The sequence below is a fragment of the Malaclemys terrapin genome, chromosome 7 (genome assembly GCF_027887155.1).
Source record: "Malaclemys terrapin pileata isolate rMalTer1 chromosome 7, rMalTer1.hap1, whole genome shotgun sequence".
Classification (NCBI taxonomy): Eukaryota; Metazoa; Chordata; order Testudines; family Emydidae; genus Malaclemys; species Malaclemys terrapin.
In genome coordinates, this window is record NC_071511.1 from 47,822,594 (window position 1) to 47,841,055 (window position 18,462).

The 18,462-nt window shown below is 51.5% G+C and overlaps 1 protein-coding gene across 1 annotated transcript; it reads left to right on the forward strand.

The window, feature by feature from the left end:
- Positions 1-228: 228 nt before the first annotated feature.
- On the forward strand, positions 229-18,136 carry LOC128840185 (uncharacterized). The gene is made up of 5 exons (XM_054033855.1): positions 229-1,062; positions 4,029-4,299; positions 15,725-15,840; positions 16,356-16,591; positions 17,184-18,136. The coding sequence occupies exons 1-5, from the start codon at positions 264-266 to the stop codon at positions 17,364-17,366; spliced, it is 1,605 nt and encodes a 534-aa protein (XP_053889830.1). The 5' UTR covers positions 229-263; the 3' UTR covers positions 17,367-18,136.
- Positions 18,137-18,462: the final 326 nt, after the last annotated feature.

Consider the following 18,462-nt stretch of genomic DNA (forward strand, 5'->3'; position numbering starts at 1 on the left):
GGGGCTCTGGCCGTGGGGGCCGGCTACTTTGGAGCGCCCGTGGCGCGGCTGGAGGCGGGGAGTGGGGAGGGGAAGCACCTGGTAAACAAGGGCGTGTCCCAGGACACTTGGGCAGAGGTGGTTCTGGCAGCCCCAAGCTTCTCCCCGCGGAACTCCTGCTTCATCGCGCACGGGTGACCCCGTCACCTGCTCTGATGGGGAGCCCTGATGCGCCCAAGTCGGGTGAGGTTTTGTGGGACAGACTCTTCTCCTCTGGTTCAAAGATGCCCAGAAGGGAACAGGTGACAGAGTGTCTCTCTGCCCGTGAAGGCAAGCGCCTCTCCGCAGCGGATGCCATGACAGAGTGGCTGGACCAGGTCGTCTCGGAGCAGGCTGCCCTGGGTGAAACCTTGGCCTCCCTCTCAGAGGAGCTGCATAAGCTGGCAAAATGCCTGGAGGAGATGGCCGGCGGGGTGGAAGCCCTGGATACCAAGGTTGTGACCACGCAGAGCTGCGTGGTGAAGCACACAGTTCTGATGAGAGAGCTGGCCCAGGGCAGCCTGGAGACAGAGCACCGGCTGGAAGAGCTGGAGAACAGGGTGCGGGCCTGGAATGTCAGGGTCATTGGGGTTCCGGCCACTGTGGGGGAGTCAGACCTGATCCCCTTCTTGGAAAACCTGGTGCTGGCTTACCTGGGCTTAAATGCGAAGGAAGCCCCTATGCGTATAGAAAATGCGTACCGGCTTCCCACGAGGGAAGCGGGCGTCAGTGCCCGGGTGGCTGGCACTGGCACTGTGCTAATGACCCTCTCCAGTTTCTGGGCCCGAGAGCGAATTCTGCGGGCAGCACGGGTCTGCCGAGCGACCAAATTCCAAGGCCCCAAGGTCGTCTTCTTCCCTGACCTCAGCCCTGCCACATACGCCCGGCGGCAGCGCCTCGTGGTGCTCAAGCAAGCGTTTGTGAAGGAGGGGGCTCAGGCCTACGTCCTGTACCCTGCCAAACTAAAGGTCTTGTGCCGGGGACAAACCTATGTCTTCAAGGACTGCGCGTCTGCAGCCCGCCTGCTGGATGAGATCAGACAAGGTAGTCGGTAGTGGGTGCAGAGAGCAAGGCTGAGCCTAAAGTGAAAGGCCCAGGGCCTGTCTGCTGGTGGGCAGTAAAGATCCTGGGGCACTTTTAGCAAAGCAGTTCAGCATTGAGTGCTGAGTTCCTTATGGGCATGCTCAATAAGGGGGAGTCGTGTTTGCTCTGTCTGTCATGTGGATGAGCCACTCAGGTAATTGGGAGCCTTGGATGATTGAGGTATGGCATGTCCAAGACAGCTGCTTTCTCCCTGCCTAAAGCCTCCCCTGCTTTTGGTTCTCCTGGCTACAGTATTCTTCCTCCTCTGTATTTGTGTGCTTAGATTGTCTGCTCTTGGAAGCAAGGACTATCGCTTTGTTCTGTATTCGTACAACTCTTAGCATGGTGGGGGCCTCATCCATAGGTGAAGGCCCTTGGCCCCATCATAATACAAATAATAAATGAGTGTTGCTGTGCATCATCAAGCAGCTATTATGTTTCACCCCAGAACTGGCTGCATGTCAGTGGTGGAGGAAGTGAGCTTCCAGTGTCACTTGTAAAGTGCATTGGGGCCCTCCTGGATCAGATGCGTGTCAGTTACCATCACTTCAGTTACTTGCATCTTGATGACAGGACAGCTTTCAGCTTGAATCAGGTGATCTGCCATATAGGCTAGTGCCTGTGGGGAGAACCTGTCCCCATTCAAAGGTCTCATTCCCTCTGTGTGTTTGTGCTTCTTTGGAATGCTGCTGACCAAACATCAAAAGCCCTTGAAAGCAAATAGCGCAGAGTACGTGCCCAGCCTCAGGGCTCCCATGCAGCTTGCGTGGCTTGCTGTCTGGACAGGCCTTTGAAAATCTCATCCCTGAGACTTAGCTGCTGCCCACAGGACGCAGGGAATAATTGGGGCACCTGGAGGATGCAGGGCCCCTCAGTGCTGTCTGGGAACAATAGAGTACAGCAAGTGGGCCCCTCTGACCTAGAGCAATCACCTGTGGCATTCTTCTCATGCACGCCAAATTAATTATAGAAAGCATCTCCCAAGCAGCAAGTAGGGAGTTGTTTCTCCTTGCAAGCGTGTCTTTGCTTGTGAGCCTCCTGCAGAGCCAACTCTGTACGGGCCCTTCAGTCCCCTCTATGCTGTGCAGGAAAGATTTCCCCCAGTGCAGGGCCTGCCAAGGACTCCAGACAGCACTGAACTCCTTAGGGTGTTGTGTGGGGCCCCTCTACGCTAGGTGCAGTGAAGTGCATTGCCCTGTGTGTCAATGGGGGTGTAATGACTGTGCAGGGAGGGCCGCCCAGCCCAGCATTCTGCTAATCTGCTAGCGGTGGCGGCCCGGACCTCAAGGCTGGCTGTTCTCTCTGGCCATGCTCTGTCTTGTGATGTGCTGCAACCCAGGGGTTCAGATTTAAAACCTTGCTGTAGAAGGGGCTGGATAGTGCAGGAGATTGAATAATGGGCTGCGGAGTCTCTCCAGGGTACCTGCTCAAACCCCGTCTGGGTTGGTGCTTCCTAGCAGGCAGGTTTGTGGATAACTGGCCCCCATGGAGACTGGCCTCTGCTTTTTCCCTTATAGCTGGGTCCCTCACACCGCAGGCTGGGAAGGGGGAAGCTTTCACTGCTGCAGCATCTGTGTTGTGGGTTAAGGGACGCTGCTGTCTAGGACCATCTGTCTGATGCCCTGGCACTAAGCCCCCTGTAAGGAGGAGAGCCCCAAGCCTGTAGGAGAACAGAGGCTGCCCCTGAAGATGTACCAGGTGACATGAGTGCGAAGTTTCCTGAATAGTAGAACATGCATCCGGGAGCAGCTCCCTATAGTACCAGACGGGTGCCTGCAATAGCCATAACTGGGGGGGAGGGCCAGTTGGAGGGCCTTTAGGTGCTACCATGCTCCGGGATCTGGAGGGAGTCTGCCACCCATCTCTTGGGATTTGACCCATGTTTTCTCAGGGTTGTTGCATGACCTGCAGGTATGTTGGGGGGTGGGACAGAACATTGAGCTGGGAAGGTTCTGGGCGGTTGGGAGTGATGGGTGGGGCAGGGGCGGTTGTGGGGGCAGCAGGAGGCTGCAGATGGGGAAAAGGCAGCAGGGACAGTAAAGGGGAGGCAGGGGGAGTGCGTGGGAGGAGATCAGTGTCAGGGCCTGCGTGGGGGTGGGGTGGCATAGAAACCACAGACTCTGGGGAGTGACCAGGCTGTGAAAGCCACTGGGGGGAGGAGCCAGTGCCAGGTGGGCCAGGCTGGACCCGTCTCTGCAAGGGGCACCTGTCTGTTAAACTCTTCCTCTGTGCAGCGACCCCCCAGCACTAGCTGGTTCCCAGGGGTAAGTGATTTGGGGCAGGGGAGAGGTACAGTGAGGGCGGTTGTCACTACCTAACACGGTGCAGGTGCCTGGGTCACAGCCCCAGCCCAGGGGGCTTTAGACCAGCCTGCCTCCATTCAGGCATGACCAGGATGGTGACTAGGAGTGAGAGTGAGGCAGAGAGACCAATGCCAGCTGCTTCCCTGAGCCCTAGACAGGGTAGGACCCGGCCTGAATTGGCCTCTGAGCCTGGGCCTGAAGTGTCTTGTCTTAGTGACCGTAGCACTAGTCTTTCTGCGTTCTGCCACGTTCCCCCAAACGTCTCTTCTGGCCTATGACCATGCATGAGACTTCAGGGGGTAAAGGAAGCCCTATCATCTCCTCCAAAAAATCTGGGGGCCAGAATCGACCTTGGTTCCTTCCCCCCTCCCCCCATGGTGCCCTGGTATTTGGGTGGGGAAGGGCGCATTCCTGATTGGGAGGTTGCCCTGGGGGATAATGGTGCCACCTTAGTGTGCGTGTGTCGCCTCTGGTCGAGTATCCATCCCTCTTCTCCTTGTTATTGTTGAGCCGTGAGGCCCTTGTTTCCTCTCCCATGGCTGGGCCTTGCTGTGCGTTGCGCTGTCTGAGCCACAGCATGGCGCCGACGCTCAGCTGTTCACCTTCTCTCTCTGCCTCTTTCAGAACGGCTGACGATGGCTTTGATCCGCAACAGACTGGGGCTGCTGGTCCTGGGGGTTCTTGTCACCTTTGTCCTCTATCTGTTGCTCCCTGCCATCCAGCACGAGAGGTTCACGTCCAGGGCAGGCAGCCACAAGGCCCAGGCCAGGGCTGAGGAGAAGGGCCAGCGAGATGTCAATGTCACCATCCTAACGGGGACCATTGCAGGGAGTCCGTCCATCTTATTCAGAGAAGGCTTCCTGCTCCAGAGAGCTGGGACTCCCAGCCCCAAAAGGTGGGTTAGTCTTAGAATCCTAGAATATCAGGGTTGGAAGGGACCTCAGGAGGTCATCTAGTCCAACCCCCTGCTCAAAGCAGGACCAATTCCCAACTAAATTATCCCAGCCAGGGCTTTGTCAAGCCTGACCTTTTCTATTAATGGAGATATCCTATCTCCTAGAACTGGAAGGGACCTTGAAAGGTCATTGAGTCCAGCCCCCTGCCTTCACTAGCAGGACCAAGTACTGATTTTGCCCCAGATTCCTAAATGGCCCCCTTAAGGACTGAACTCACAACCCTGGCTTTAGCAGGCCAATGCTCAAACCACTGAGCTATCCCCCCACCTCTTAAAAACCTCTAAGGAAGGAGATTCCACCACCTCCCTAGGTAACCCATTCCAGTGCTTCACCACCCTCCTAGTGAAAAAGTTTTTTCCTAATATCCAACGTGTTAGTGTTCCTCTCACTTCCCTGGTCCTTCTCGCATGAACAGAGAGCAACAATACCCGAAGTCCAAAGGTGCAGACAATTCAATGTTTATTGGGGTGAACTTCCAGCAAGCATGATTCCAGTTTCCTTCCTTAGTGTCCCCTTTCCCAGCTCTGATACCACAGAGCTTTGCCTGTGTCCCTGTTCCCATTTCCTCCCCCTTAGCAAAACAGGATTCCAATTCCCCCACCCTCATTCCCTGTTCCTATTCTCACCCCCCCCACACTTCCTGATTGACTGCAGACTATATACTAAAACTTGAGTTCTGCTTAGCTATACCTTAACCAATCATTTTACTAACCAATCCTAACATACTGTAACATGGTTATTTAACCAATTTTTATATCCCACCACCTTAATTGGTTTACACCCAACAAAATTAATTATACAGCAGACAGAAACGATCACAGAACCAGACAGAGATTATACAGACAAACAATAGGGAAGTGGAGACTACAGTGATAAAACAATACAGAAATGAGGATTTCACATCCCAGCTATTGATAAGTGAGTTCTTGCCAGACAGGATGCTATCAAACTAAGTTTCCTTTTACATCTTCTAGGCTCTTCCCTTTCTCTGGAGGTGATAGGAATATCAGGACAGGATTGTATTCCTAACAGCCCAATAGCACCTTATTTCAATGTGACTAGTTTGGAATGTGAGGATGTGACCGTTCACTTCCCAGTTTATGGCTGCCTCTGCTGCTTAGCTGAAGGCCTTAGCCTAAGAACCAGGCCTCAGACTTTAACAGCACGAGAAGGCCCTTACACCGACAGACAGTGATTTTGATTCTTTCTTTTGTACCTCTATAACTAGCTAAGTGATAAGAATACACCTAAATTCTTAAAGTATAGACATGCCTGAATATCTATATCCTAACACTCCACCCTTTTTTTTTTTTCTTTCTTTTGGGATCCTCCTGCCCAGGTATCCCTGGAAAAGCATAAGACACATGGCGACACATTTCCTGATAGGGCCAGGCATCAAGGTGGAAGGTGTCGATATTCCATTTGTCCCACTGCCCCTTGTGTAGTACAGTGCCCTGCATCTTCTCTCGTACGGGCATACCACACCTATTCCAATTAGTGTTCCAGACTTCCCGTTATAGTGGGCCCGAAAAGGTTTGGTCCGGGTTGTCTAGTACACTGCGGCGGGAGAAGGGCTTGCTACATTACTTATAGGTTATAATTAGTGCCATTCACAGCAACACCAAGTTCTGACCACTGCAGCATGGTCCAATATTTGAGCCACCACCAAAACAGTGCCTCTTCTCCTTCAACAGGGTTAAGATTTTAATGTGTCCAGTTGCTGGCAGTTGCAACAAGCTGCCTCTGCAGGTTTTGCATGGTTTTGTGCACATCATAAGTCCATTGAATGTCCACAGAGAAATGGGTTATTGTCCAAACCAACTTAACCACTTGGTATGGAATCAGGCAGCATGCCTCGGTTTGATTATTCACAGCAATAAGATTTACAGATCCATTTGTGCACCAAAGTCCAGATAGCAGCATGTAGATGTGTGTAGTTTGGTTAGGGGCTGGTGTAATTGTGCCCCCAGTAATATGTACATTTCCAGCAAAACACCTCATACACAGTACACCCAATTGTCCACCCCTTGCCATAGGCCATTGATCCTGTTCCTCCATAGTCATAGGAAAGGGGCACAGCCAAACATCTTCTTTGATTTACAGGGCTTGTAGGGCCCACCTTAGTTGCCATTCCATTTCCAGGTACCATGGTAGCTATTACACAGGTGCTGGCCTCCTAGTTGAGCATTTTGCATTTTCATACACATCTTCCCCCCCCCCCCACCCCCACCCCCCGTCAGCCTTTTGAAGCCATCCCCCACCCACATCATGCTAGCAACAAGACAAACACCACAGACAAACAACACAAAACAGATCCATGGTATTCTGGGTTATTCTTCTGCTGACACCAGCATGCTTGTAGAGGGTCTGAAAAACAAAAGAAAAACAATTTCCACCCCCCATTATTGCTTAATAATAATACCAATTCCTTTTACAAATTTTCTTGCTAATTGCAGGAAAAACAGAAGAATTACCTCCAGGCTGTCCTTATTTTGTTCTATAGTCAGGCTAGTGAATTACCCCACTCACTGGTCATTTATGAAATTCATGAGGTGGTGTGCCTCGGTTTCCCCTCTTGTACAACAGACCAAGTTTTCAATAGTTTTTTTGCTGTACCAAGTTTTAAGTTTATTCTCAGGTAATAGCTGAGAGACAGCTTCAGATTTCTGCTCTGTGCGCGTGCACACACACGCGCACACCCCTCCCCCCCCCCCCCCCACACCCACACCCACCCCTTAGGGTTAACCTGTCCCCCTTTTTTTCAGACTTGTTTTTTCACCTCCCTTTTCTGGAGGACCATAATCTGAGTCTTCTAGTAGCTTGTTTGCTGACCAGATGTATTTATTATTTGCAAATTATTTGTGCTGCTACTTATGGGCAGGAGTACTTGTGGCACCTTAGAGACTAACCTTCCCCTATCAGGTAGGTAATTTGCATCCACACAGAGGCTTTCTTGGCTTGCTTTTGGATCCAAAGCTATTAGCAGCTCAGAGACTGTCTTAAAAGGGACGCTTTCCACTTCCACCAGAGTTCTGATTACTTTTCACTTTCATCTCCTGCTCCAAAACACACAGAGATCTGAAAAAGAAAGCACAATCTACTAGGGCTCCTTTTGGAGCCCTAATAGGATTTTAATTAAGTACCATGTTTTGTTTGCATTTCTTTTATCCCTTTTCCAATATACACTGCACATGTCCTGGGAAATGCACATTCCTTCCATAGTTTAACCTCCATAACATTATTTTAGCCATATTAATTTTACACACGGTGTAACTACCTCCCCCGTGCCCACAGAGTTTTCATGCACCCCCACCAAAGCGACAGTCCGATCCCCCCGGGCCATCCCAAGGCTCAGTGTTCCCATCATTGCTCCCCTTTTCCTTTTCCTGTGCGCGCGCACACAATTCTATTTTGTCTAACATTCCTTGCACTGTGATTACTTTTTTTTTTTTACACAACTGTACCCCGATTACACTCCCATCTTGTACAACCAGAGACAGCCAGGGGCAGTCAAGTTATGTTCCAATAGAAACACCTGATATTCCTTTAGTGATTTTGATTACATTACCCAATAGTCAAATAATTTTGATCAGATTATTCCTCTGCCTGCAGCAGTCTCTTATAGACCATTTCTGTGGGAAAAGGGCCCATTTCCCCCACAGAATAGCTGTAAAGGCTTCTGGGGACAGAAGCATAGTGGTGGTAGTAGCCAGGGGCGGTTCCAGGCACCAGTGCACCAAGTGCATGCCTGGGGCGGCAAGCCGTGGGGAGCGGCCTGCCGGTCGCTGTGAGGGCGGCAGTCAGGCTGCCTTCGGCGGCATGCCTGCAGGAGGTCCGCGGGTCCCACAGTTTCGGTGGCAATTCGGCGGCAGCTACGCCGAAGGTGCGGGACCGGTGGACCTCCCACAGGCACGCTGCCGAAAGCCGCCTGACTGCCGTGTTTGGGGCGGCAAAATACATAGAGCCGCCCCTGGTAATAGCCACTCTTCCTGACCCCCTGGTATAATTTAATTACCAAGCTTCCATCCAATGTAACTGCACAGAGTTGCACATACAGTTACATTTATATAACTGGGTTTTATTATTAAACCAAAAACATGCTTCTTGTAACACCACAACTGTTACCTTTTACCATTTTCACAACTTCCAAATGTTTACTTTCCTTCAAACCCTGTATTATTAATTTTTTTGCAAAAGGTATTTGTAACTTTTTACTTGCTTCTTTAAATCACTTACTCCTACATTTAGTTTTTTAAGGTAGTGCATTTGTTTGTAACAACTTAGCCACCGAGTACAATTATTGCCACACAGCTGCCTTAACCTGTGCTGTTTTTACCTTGAGACTGTTTAAAAGGCAGTAAAACATTTGGTTTTATGGTTGCCCATGGATCTGTTACTTTAAAAATTTTAGTGGAATACAGCAGACCTTTATTATACTTTGTTCCAAACAAAACTAAACAAAAAAAAAATTTTTTTTTTACATAAGTATTCAAAGTATCCTTTATTAAAACTTTAGAAAAACAAAAGTGTGGAAAGGCAGGGGAGAGGAGGGGGAAAGAGGTGGAAAGAAACCAGTTAAGCTTGTCAGGTCAGTTTAAAGTACAGGCTACCAGCAGCAAATTAAGTAAACTGAGAGAAAGAAGAAAAGGATATAGTTAGCTTTGAACCAAGAGTAGGCTCCCTGGGTTGAAACAGTTGGGAACCCTTACCCCCAGGTTTCCATCCTGGCTCGGGGAGAAGAGTGGGGGTTGTTACCTGCTCCTGCAAACCTTGCCATTTTTCACTTTGGAACTTCCCTCCCCTGCCCCCCTTCTGCCACAGGACCAAGTCCCAGCTCCTGTCTCTAAAGGTAGTCTGTTCTCTGCTTCTGATTTTAAACACTATTGTGCCAAATTATCTTTAACCACCCCTAACTACTTTACAACCCTTCAGCAGCCCTTGCTGAAACAGCACCAAACTTGAAAGATTACTGGCAGCTTCCCATAATGCTGCACTTATTTTAAACCTCCCAGAAGTGGACTGAAGTGCCTCCTTTCCCTGGAAGGCATTCAGTCCCCATGGGCAGGGACCTTCTTCCACTACTTATATACCAAAGGAGGGTGGGCTCCTTAGCCACCCCCCATCCCTCTGGGTCCCCTAACGCTTCCTCCATTTCATAGAATCATAGAATATCAGGGTTGGAAGGGACCTCAGGAGGTCATCTAGTCCAACCCCCTGCTCAAAGCAGGACCAATCCCCAACTAAATCATCCCAGCCAGGGCTTTGTCAAGCCGGGCCTTAAAAACCTCCAAGGAAGGAGACTCCACCACCTCCCTAGGTAACTCATTCCAGTGCTTCACCACCCTCCTAGTGAAATAGTGTTTCCTAATATCCAACCTAGACCTCCCCCACTGCAACCATTGCTCCTTGTTCTGTCATCTGCCACCACTGAGAACAGCCGAGCTCCATCCTCTTTGGAACCCCCCTTCAAGTAGTTGAAGGCTGCTATCAAATCCCCCCTCATTCTTCTCTTCTGGAGACTAAACAATCCCAGTTCCCTCAGCCTCTCCTCATAAATCATGTGCTCCAGCCCCCTAATCATTTTTGTTGCCCTCCGCTGGACTCTTTCCAATTTTTCCACATCCTTCTTGTAGTGTGGGGCCCAAAACTGGACACAGTACTCCAGATGAGGCCTCACCAATGTCGAATAAAGGGGAACGATCACGTTCCTCGATCTACTGGCAATGCCCCTACTTATACAGCCCAAAATGCCATTAGCCTTCTTGGCAACAAGAGCACACTGTTGACTCATCTCCAGCTTCTCGTCCTCTGTGAACCCAGGTCCTTTTCTGCAGAACTACTACCTAGCCATTCGGTCCCTAGTCTGTAGCAGTGCATGGGATTCTTCCGTCCTAAGTGCAGGACTCTGCACTTGTCTTTGTTGAACCTATTCAGGTTTTTTTTGGCCCAACCCTCTAATTTATCTAGGTTCCTCTGTATCCTATCCCTACCCTCTAGCGTATCTACCATGCCTCCTAGTTTAGTGTCATCTGCAAACTTGCTGAGAGTGCAGTCCACACCATCTTCCAGATCATTAATAAAGATATTAAACAAAACCGGCCCCAAGACCAACCCTTGGGGCACTCTGCTTGAAACCGGCTGCCAACTAGACATGGAGCCATTGATCACTACCCGTTGAGCCCGATGATCTAGCCAGCTTTCTATCCACCTTACAGTCCATTCATCCAGCCCATACTTCTTTAACTTGCTGACAAGAATACTGTGGGAGACCGTATCAAAAGCTTTGCTAAAGTCAAGGAATAACACATCCACTGCTTTCCCCTCATCCACAGAGCCAGTTATCTCATCATAGAAGGCAATTAGGTTAGTCAGACACGACTTCCCCTTGGTGAATCCATGCTGACTGTTCCTGATCACTTTCTTCTCCTCTAAGTATTTCATAATTGACTCCTTGAGGACCTGCTCCATGATTTTTCCAGGGACTGAGGTGAGGCTGACTGGCCTGTAGTTCCCCAGATCCTCCTTCTTCCCTTTTTTAAAGATGGGCATTACATTAGCTTTTTTCCAGTCATCCGGGACCTCCCCCGATCGCCATGAGTTTTCAAAAATAATGGCCAATGGCTCTACAATCTCATTCGCCAACTCCTTTAGCATCCTCGGATGCAGCGCATCCGGCCCCATGGACTTGTGCACATCCAGTTTTTCTAAATAGTCCCGAACCACTTCTTTCTCCACAGAGGGCTGGTCACCTCCCCATATTGTGCTGCCCAGTGCAGCAGTCTGGGACCTGACCTTGTTCGTGAAGACAGAGGCAAAAAAATCATTGAGTACATTAGCTTTTTCCACATCCTCGGTCACTAGGTTGCCTCCCTCATTCAGTAAGGGGCCCACACTTTCCTTGACTTTCTTCTTGTTGCTAACATACCTGAAGAAACCCTTCTTGTTACTCTTAACATCTCTTGCTAGCTGCAACTCCAAGTGTGATTTGGCCTTCCTGATTTCACTCCTGCATGCCTGAGCAATATTTTTATACTCTTCCCTGGTCATTTGTCCAATCTTCCACTTCTTGTAAGCTTCTTTTTTACGTTTAAGATCAGCAAGGATTTCACTGTTTAGCCAAGCTGGTCGCCTGCCATATTTACTATTCTTTCTACACATCAGGATGGTTTGTTCCTGCAACCTCAATAAGGATTCTTTAAAATACAGCCAGCTCTCCTGGACCCCTTTGCCCTTCATGTTATTCTCCCAGGGGATCCTGCCCATCTGTTCCCTGAAGGAGTCAAAGTCTGCTTTTCTGAAGTCCAGGGTCCGTATTCTGCTGCTCTCCTTCCTTCCTTATGTCAGGATCCTGAACTTGACCATCTCATGGTCTGAAACCTGTCACGGTCACTGCCTCCCAGGTTCCTGTCCACTTTTGCTTCCCCTACTAATTCTTCCTTGTTTGTGAGCAGCAGGTCAAGAAAAGCTCTGCCTCTAGTTGGTTCCTCTCGCACTTGCACCAGGAAATTGTCCCCTACACTTTCCAAAAACTTCCTGGATTGTCTGTGCACCGCTGTATTGATCTCCCAGCAGATATCAGGGTGATTAAAGTCTCCCCTGAGAACCAGGGCCTGCAATCTAGCAACTTCTGCTAGTTGCCAGAAGAAAGCCTCGTCCACCTCATCCCCCTGGTCTGGTGGTCTATAGCAGACTCCAACCACGACATCACCCTTGTTGCTCACACTTCTCAACTTTATCCAGAGACTCTCAGGTTTTTCTGCAGTTTCATACCGGAGCTCTGAGCAGTCATACTCCTCTCTTACATACAACGCAACTCCCCCACCTTTTCTGCCCTGCCTGTCCTTCCTGAACAGTTTATATCCATCCATGATAGTACTCCAGTCATGTGAGTTATCCCACCAAGTCTCTGTTATTCCAATCGCATCATAGTTCCCTGACTGTGCCAGGACTTCCAGTTCTCCCTGCTTGTTTCCCAGGCTTCTTGTATTTGTGTATTGGCACTTTAGATAACTCATCGATCATCCCTCTTTCTCAGTATGAGACAGGAGTCCTCCCCTCTTGCGCTCTCCTGCTTGTGCTTCCTCCCAGGATCCCATTTCCCCACTTACCTCAGGGCTTTGGTCTCCTTGCCCCGGTGAACCTAGTTTAAAGCCCTCCTCACTAGGTTAGCCAGCCTGCTGGCGAAGATGCTCTTCCCTCTCTTGGTTAGGTGGAGCCCGTCTCTGCCTAGCACTCCTCCTTCTTGGAACACCATCCCATGGTCGAAGAATCCAAAGCTTTCCCTCCGACACCACCTGCGTAGCCATTCGTTGACTTCCACGATTCGACGGTCTCTACCCAGGCCTTTTCCTTGCACAGGGAGGATGGACGAGAACACCACTTGCGCCTCAAACTCCTTTATCCTTCTTCCCAGAGCCACGTAGTCTGCAGTGATCCTCTCAAGGTCATTCTTGGCGGTATCATTGGTGCCCACATGGAAAAGCAGGAAGGGGTAGCGTTCCAAGGGCTTGATGAGTCTCGTCAGTCTCTCCGTCACATTGTGTATCCTAGCTCCTGGCAAGCAGCAGACCTCTCGGTTTTCCCGGTCAGGACGGCAGATAGATGACTCAGTCCCCCTGAGGAGGGAGTCCCTGACCACCACCACCCTCCTCCTCCTCTTGGGAGTGGTGGTCATGGAACCCCCATCCCTAGGACAGTGCATCTTTTGCCTTCCAATCGGTGGAGTCTCCTTCTGCTCCCTTCCCTCAGATGGGTCATCTAGTCCACTCTCCTCATTAGTACCTGTAGAGAGAACATGGAAACGATTGCTCACCTGTATCTCCATTGCTGGTGCATGGACGCTCCTCTTTCTCGTTCTGGAGGTCACATGCTGCCAAACCTCTTCACAATCCTTCTGTCCCTGCTGCGCCTGCTCTGAATCTTCAGAACATTGTGGCCGTAGAAGCATCTCCTGACGTCTGTCCAGGAAATCTTCATTTTCCCTTATGCAATGCAGAGTTGATACTCGTTTCTCCAGACCTTGAACCTTCTCTTCCAATATGGAGACCAGCTTGCACTTTGTACATACAAAGTCGCTTCTGTCCTGTGGAAGAAAGACAAACATGGCACAACCTGTGCAGGTTACAACAGCTGATCGCTCACCTTCCATATCACCGTCCTCTTAAGAGCTTCCTCAACTGTTGCAGGAACTACTCAGAGAAACCTGCAGATGAAAGCCTCAGTGAGCTCTCCCCTCTGTTAGCCTCTGCTGTTCGCCGCTCAGCTGGTTCGCTGCTGACTGCCCTTATATACCAGTCAGGCCCACTCAAGGCCCACCTGGAACAAAGCACTCCCAATTCACACTTTTCAAACAAACAAGCAAGCAATCAAGCACACGGTCAAACTGTCCCAGCAACAGACACTCAGATACTCACCAACACAGCCCCCCTAATGCAGCACTTAGCGTACCTCCTCTCGGACAAATCCCAGGCAAACTCCCTCTGTTAGCCTCTGCTGTTCGCCGCTGATTTCCTTTTTAATCTCATCCCAGGCTGACCCCTGTACCTGGTATGGGCCCTGGTTCTTCCTTATCCATTTATCCAAAAAATCCTTTACCCTGGCTTGCCAGAACCCCGCAACTACCATCACGAGAGTTCGCTATATCCCCTCCAAGCAGCTGCGCGGACTGTTGGAGAGGGGGACTTACAGGCTGCCACTCACCTATCCGATGCGATGCTCCGAGTCAACGGCACCAAGATGTTAGGGGGCTTATTCCTTCACCCTCTCATTTCCTTGGTCCTTCTCGCATGAACAGAGAGCAGCAATACCACAGAGCCTTGCCTGTGTCCCTGTTCCCATTTCCCTCCCCCCTTAGCAAAACATGATCCTAATTCCCCCACCCCCATTCCCTGTTCCCATTCCCCCTTTACTTCCTGATTGACTGCAAACTATATAGTAAAACTTGAGTTCTGCTTAGCTGTACCTTAACCAATCATTTTACTGAAATGTTACTAACCAATCCTAACATACTGTAACATGGTTATTTAACCAATTATATCCCACCACCTTAATTGGTTTACACCCAACAAAATTAATTATACAGCAGACAGAAACAATCACAGAACCAGACAGAGATTATACAGACAAACAATAGGGAAGTGGAGACTACAGTGATAAAACAATACAGAAATGAGGATTTCACATCCCAGCTATTGATAAGTGAGTTCTTGCCAGACAGGATGCGATCAAACTAAGTTTCCTTTTACATCTTCTAGGCTCTTCCCTTTCTCTGGAGGTGATAGGAATACAATCCTGTCCTGATATTCCTAACAGCCCAATAGCACCTTATTTCCATGTGACTCCTTTGGAATGTGAGGATGTGACCGTTCACTTCCCAGCTTATGGCTGGCCTCTGCTGCGTAGCCAAAGCCTTAGCCTAAGAACCAGGCCTCAGACTGTCACAGTAAAAGAAGGGCCTTACACCGGCAGACAGTGATTTTGATTCTTTCTTTTATACCTCTATAACTAGCTAAGTGATAAGAATACACCTAAATTCTTAAAGTATAGGCCTTTGCAGACAGGTCTGAATATCTATATCCTAACACAACCTAAACCTCCCCCACTGCAACTTGAGACCATTACTCCTTGTTCTGTCTTCTGGCCACCAGAGCTGGTTCTGGAGTCAGCACCGTGGGTCACCCTAAGCAGTCTGTATCCTAGATCAGCTGTTCCGGACTCTGTGCTCTTATTCAAGCTCTTAGGATGAGCAGGGTCTGGCTCACCTGGTACGGGAGTGGGAGACTTCCAAGGAAAACGTGGGGCGGGTGATTCAGTAGCTGGTGCTACTCTCTGTAAGTCAGCTCTGTATGGTGTTGGGATGGGGGTGAGCTGTTCTCCTGGGGGAGCCCATAATGCCCAGTTCCTGACCACTTGTAGTCACTATATAACCTTTGCCACTCCTTGCAAGACTAGGGGTCTTAGCCCATGTGCCCAACCCAAATCTTAACTACTTGTAAATGGCCGTCCAATTGAAACCACAGGGCTGGTGTTTGTTCATTTCCTGTCCTACACAGTTTGGTGAGCTCTGAAACAGCTGCTGCGTTCCACCCCAGAGGTGGCTGCACTTCTCCGTTGTGGGAAATGACTCCCCTATGTGTTCAGCAGGGATCAGTCAAATCTGAATGTGGAGCAGCTGATCCAGAGGCCACCATGGATCTGAGTAGATAATGATGACAAATAAAACGTAGCATCTGTCATCCTAACAGCCCCAAGCTCTCCTGCTGGTAAACTAGCACAGAAACAGCCTCCCCTGCCCCAGCTACAGCAGGGTGGGTCCCGCTTCCCTCCTGGAGGGTGCCCCTCTACCTGCTGTCGTGTCCTCTGCAGGCTGGAGGTGGTTTTTCTGCATGGCCAGGCTTTCACTTCCAAGACCTGGGAAGACCTGGGGACGCTGACCCTGCTCTCAGAGGAAGGATATCGCTCCATTGCTATCGACCTGCCCGGTAGGAATATGCAACCCATGTATCCAAGTTAATTTCTGCCTGCAGCTATAGCCCCCATCTCCCTCTGCCCGCCAGCCAGCTGGCACATGCCAAAGTGACTGTACAGCTCCATGCCTCTTTAAGTGGTCAGTTCCAGGGAGTCGCAGGTCTAGTGATGTTCACTACATAGACCATGCTTGTGCCCCCGGATCTGTTCCTCCCCCAGGGTGCTGCCCGTATGCACTGGGCAGAAGGCTTCGGCAGGGATTTTGGTTTTGCGACACTGTTCCACATTGCCCTGGAGATGTGGCAAGACTAGCATATGTGAGTCCTGCTGGCATCCAAACCCAGCACATCTGCTAATTAATGTGCATGTCCCACAAGAAATCTCTATTGCATTGGCTCTTCACTGGGGTGGGGGGTGGGGAAAAGGTTTAGGATGGTGAAACCTTCCTACTGCTAGGGGCTCTGGCTCCCCATGCAGACGCCTTCGCCTGGGCCTTTGGGGCACGCTAACACCTCCTCCTTCTCCGCAGGCTACGGCAACTCCCCGCCTTCCGACGCCGTCTCCACGGAGCAGGGCCGCATCGCCTTCCTGCAGCGTGTGCTGAAGGAGCTGGGGATCCAGAGGCCCGTTCTGATCAGCCCGTCCATGAGTGGCCGCTATTCCGTCCCCTTCGTCCTGGTGCACGGGGCGCAGCTGAAGGGCTTTGTGCCCATTGCACCTGTGGGGACCCAGGACTACACGGCCCAGCAGTACCAGCAGGTCCAGGTACGGCAGGGAAGGGGAAGCGTCTGGCTCTGGGGCGTCTGGAGCTGGTTCCTAGAGCAGAGGCTTCTCAGCTGGTCGGTGGGAAGGAAAGGGGGTGGGGAGGGTAATCAGGGCCTGACTCACAGAGAAGCTTGTCCAGCTTTGTGACTGCAGCCCTGAGCTTCTCCAGTCACTGCAGCAATGGCTTGTTGGCCCAGATGGCTGCAGTACAGCTCCCCTGCTCAGCTGCAGGCTTCTCTGGGGCTAGGAGGCTGTGTGTGTATGTGCGGGGAGGGGGACGTTGAGGAGGCTGTGGGCCCCGCTCCCCAGGGCGCTGGGTGTGGGAGAGGCAGACCCATGCTCTCTGGGGAGCATGGTCCCAGGCTCCCCGAGGCTCTGGGTTGGGGGTTTGGGCCCCAGGCTCCCAGGGGGCCCTGGGCTGCACTCTGCCTGGACACATCTGCCCTGTCTCAGGGCTACACTGCTCTCTAGGTCACTTGAGTCCCTCGTGCCATACTCTTGGGGCAGCGCAGGCGGGTGGGGATCTGTAGCCCGTCTCCCGCTGGGGGGTGGCGAAGGTCTGACGGCTGAAGTTCTTCCCATCTCTCTGCAGACGCCAACTCTGATCATCTATGGTGAGCGCGACACCGGCCTGGGTGCTCAGTCCCTGCAGAGCCTGCAGCAGCTCCCAAAGCACAAGACGGTGGCATTGCCTGATGCTGGCCACGCCTGCTACCTGGAGAAGCCTCGCGAGTTCCACGAGGCGCTGCTAGCCTTCCTGGGCGAGCTGCAGTGAACATGGACTCTCCTGGGGCCGGAGCCCGGCTGCGCTGAGCCTTGGCTGCGTGGCTGGGATGCTGACTCTCTGACCCCGTCGTTAAGGGCTGTGGGACTTGTCCGCGGGTGGGGAGTTCTTACCGCTGCCACCCTCCTGGCTGTCTGATCCCGCGGCGAGTCGGGCTGGAGGGGGTGTGGGAACCAGGGGCTTGGCAAGGGACTTGTTCGATGTCGTCAGCCTCTGCAGGGGGATTTGCCAGATGCCGGGATTCTGCCTGCTTAGGGGCATGATTCTGCCATGCGTGTTGGGAGGTAACCAGCCCCCTGCCAGCTTCTGGCTGTGCTCTCCTGTTGCACAGTCCTCGTGTTTGTTGCTTTCTCGTCCCCCTGCCTTGCCTCTCTGCAAGGAGCCCTCCCTAGGGCCCCAGACCGTTGCTGCTGAATGATGGGCTGGTGTGTTCGCTTGAGGGATGGGGCACGGGCCAGGTGACCATGTGGGGCTTGTTCCAAAGAGTGTTGCTGTAGAGTAGCTGAGCATCTCGCTCGGCAGGGGCTGGGGTGTGGTGGGGCTTCGTCCCCACCAATGGCTCCAATGGGTTAGCGGTTGTGTTCGGTTGTTGTTTGTAGGGAGTGTTAAATGGGCCCTTTGCCTGTGAAGCAAGGGCTGTTGGTGTGTTACCGGAGGGTGATTGATTTAACTCCTGGGTGGGTAAGCTGCTCTGACCAGGCCCAGGGGAGGGGTTTCTATGGAGGAGTCTGTTACGAGGCCAATAAACCATTTGTACGGTGCTCACTGGGCGTCTGTCTCTGGTGAGGCCATGCCAGGCTGTCTGTGTTGGCCCACCTCCCAGGGGCAGTGAGTAACTCCTGCACCCGGAGCTAGGGCTTCAAGGGAGGATGCTGGCTCCTAACTACCGTGTGCCCTCGGTGCCACACCAGAGCTTTGTGTCCGTAACTGCTTCCCTGCATGCAGAGGCAGCCAGCTGGCTGCATGCAGTGGCCTCGGGCGCTCTCAGCTCCGCCTGTCCCCTGCCTCTTCTCTAGGACGGGTTCCAGAGCAGCCAAGGGGACGCTGGCTGCTTGAGCCCATCCTGCAGTAGATGAGCAGAGAGCTG

Excerpts from the sequence above, each read along its gene's own strand:
- LOC128840185 (XM_054033855.1), top strand. The coding sequence starts at position 264 with ATGCCCAGAAGGGAACAGGTGACAGAGTGTCTCTCTGCCCGTGAAGGC. Across the intron at positions 4,300-15,724 it reads GGGACTCCCAGCCCCAAAAG|GCTGGAGGTGGTTTTTCTGC; the intron begins GTGGGTTAGTCT and ends TGTCCTCTGCAG. Across the intron at positions 15,841-16,355 it reads CATTGCTATCGACCTGCCCG|GCTACGGCAACTCCCCGCCT; the intron begins GTAGGAATATGC and ends CCTTCTCCGCAG.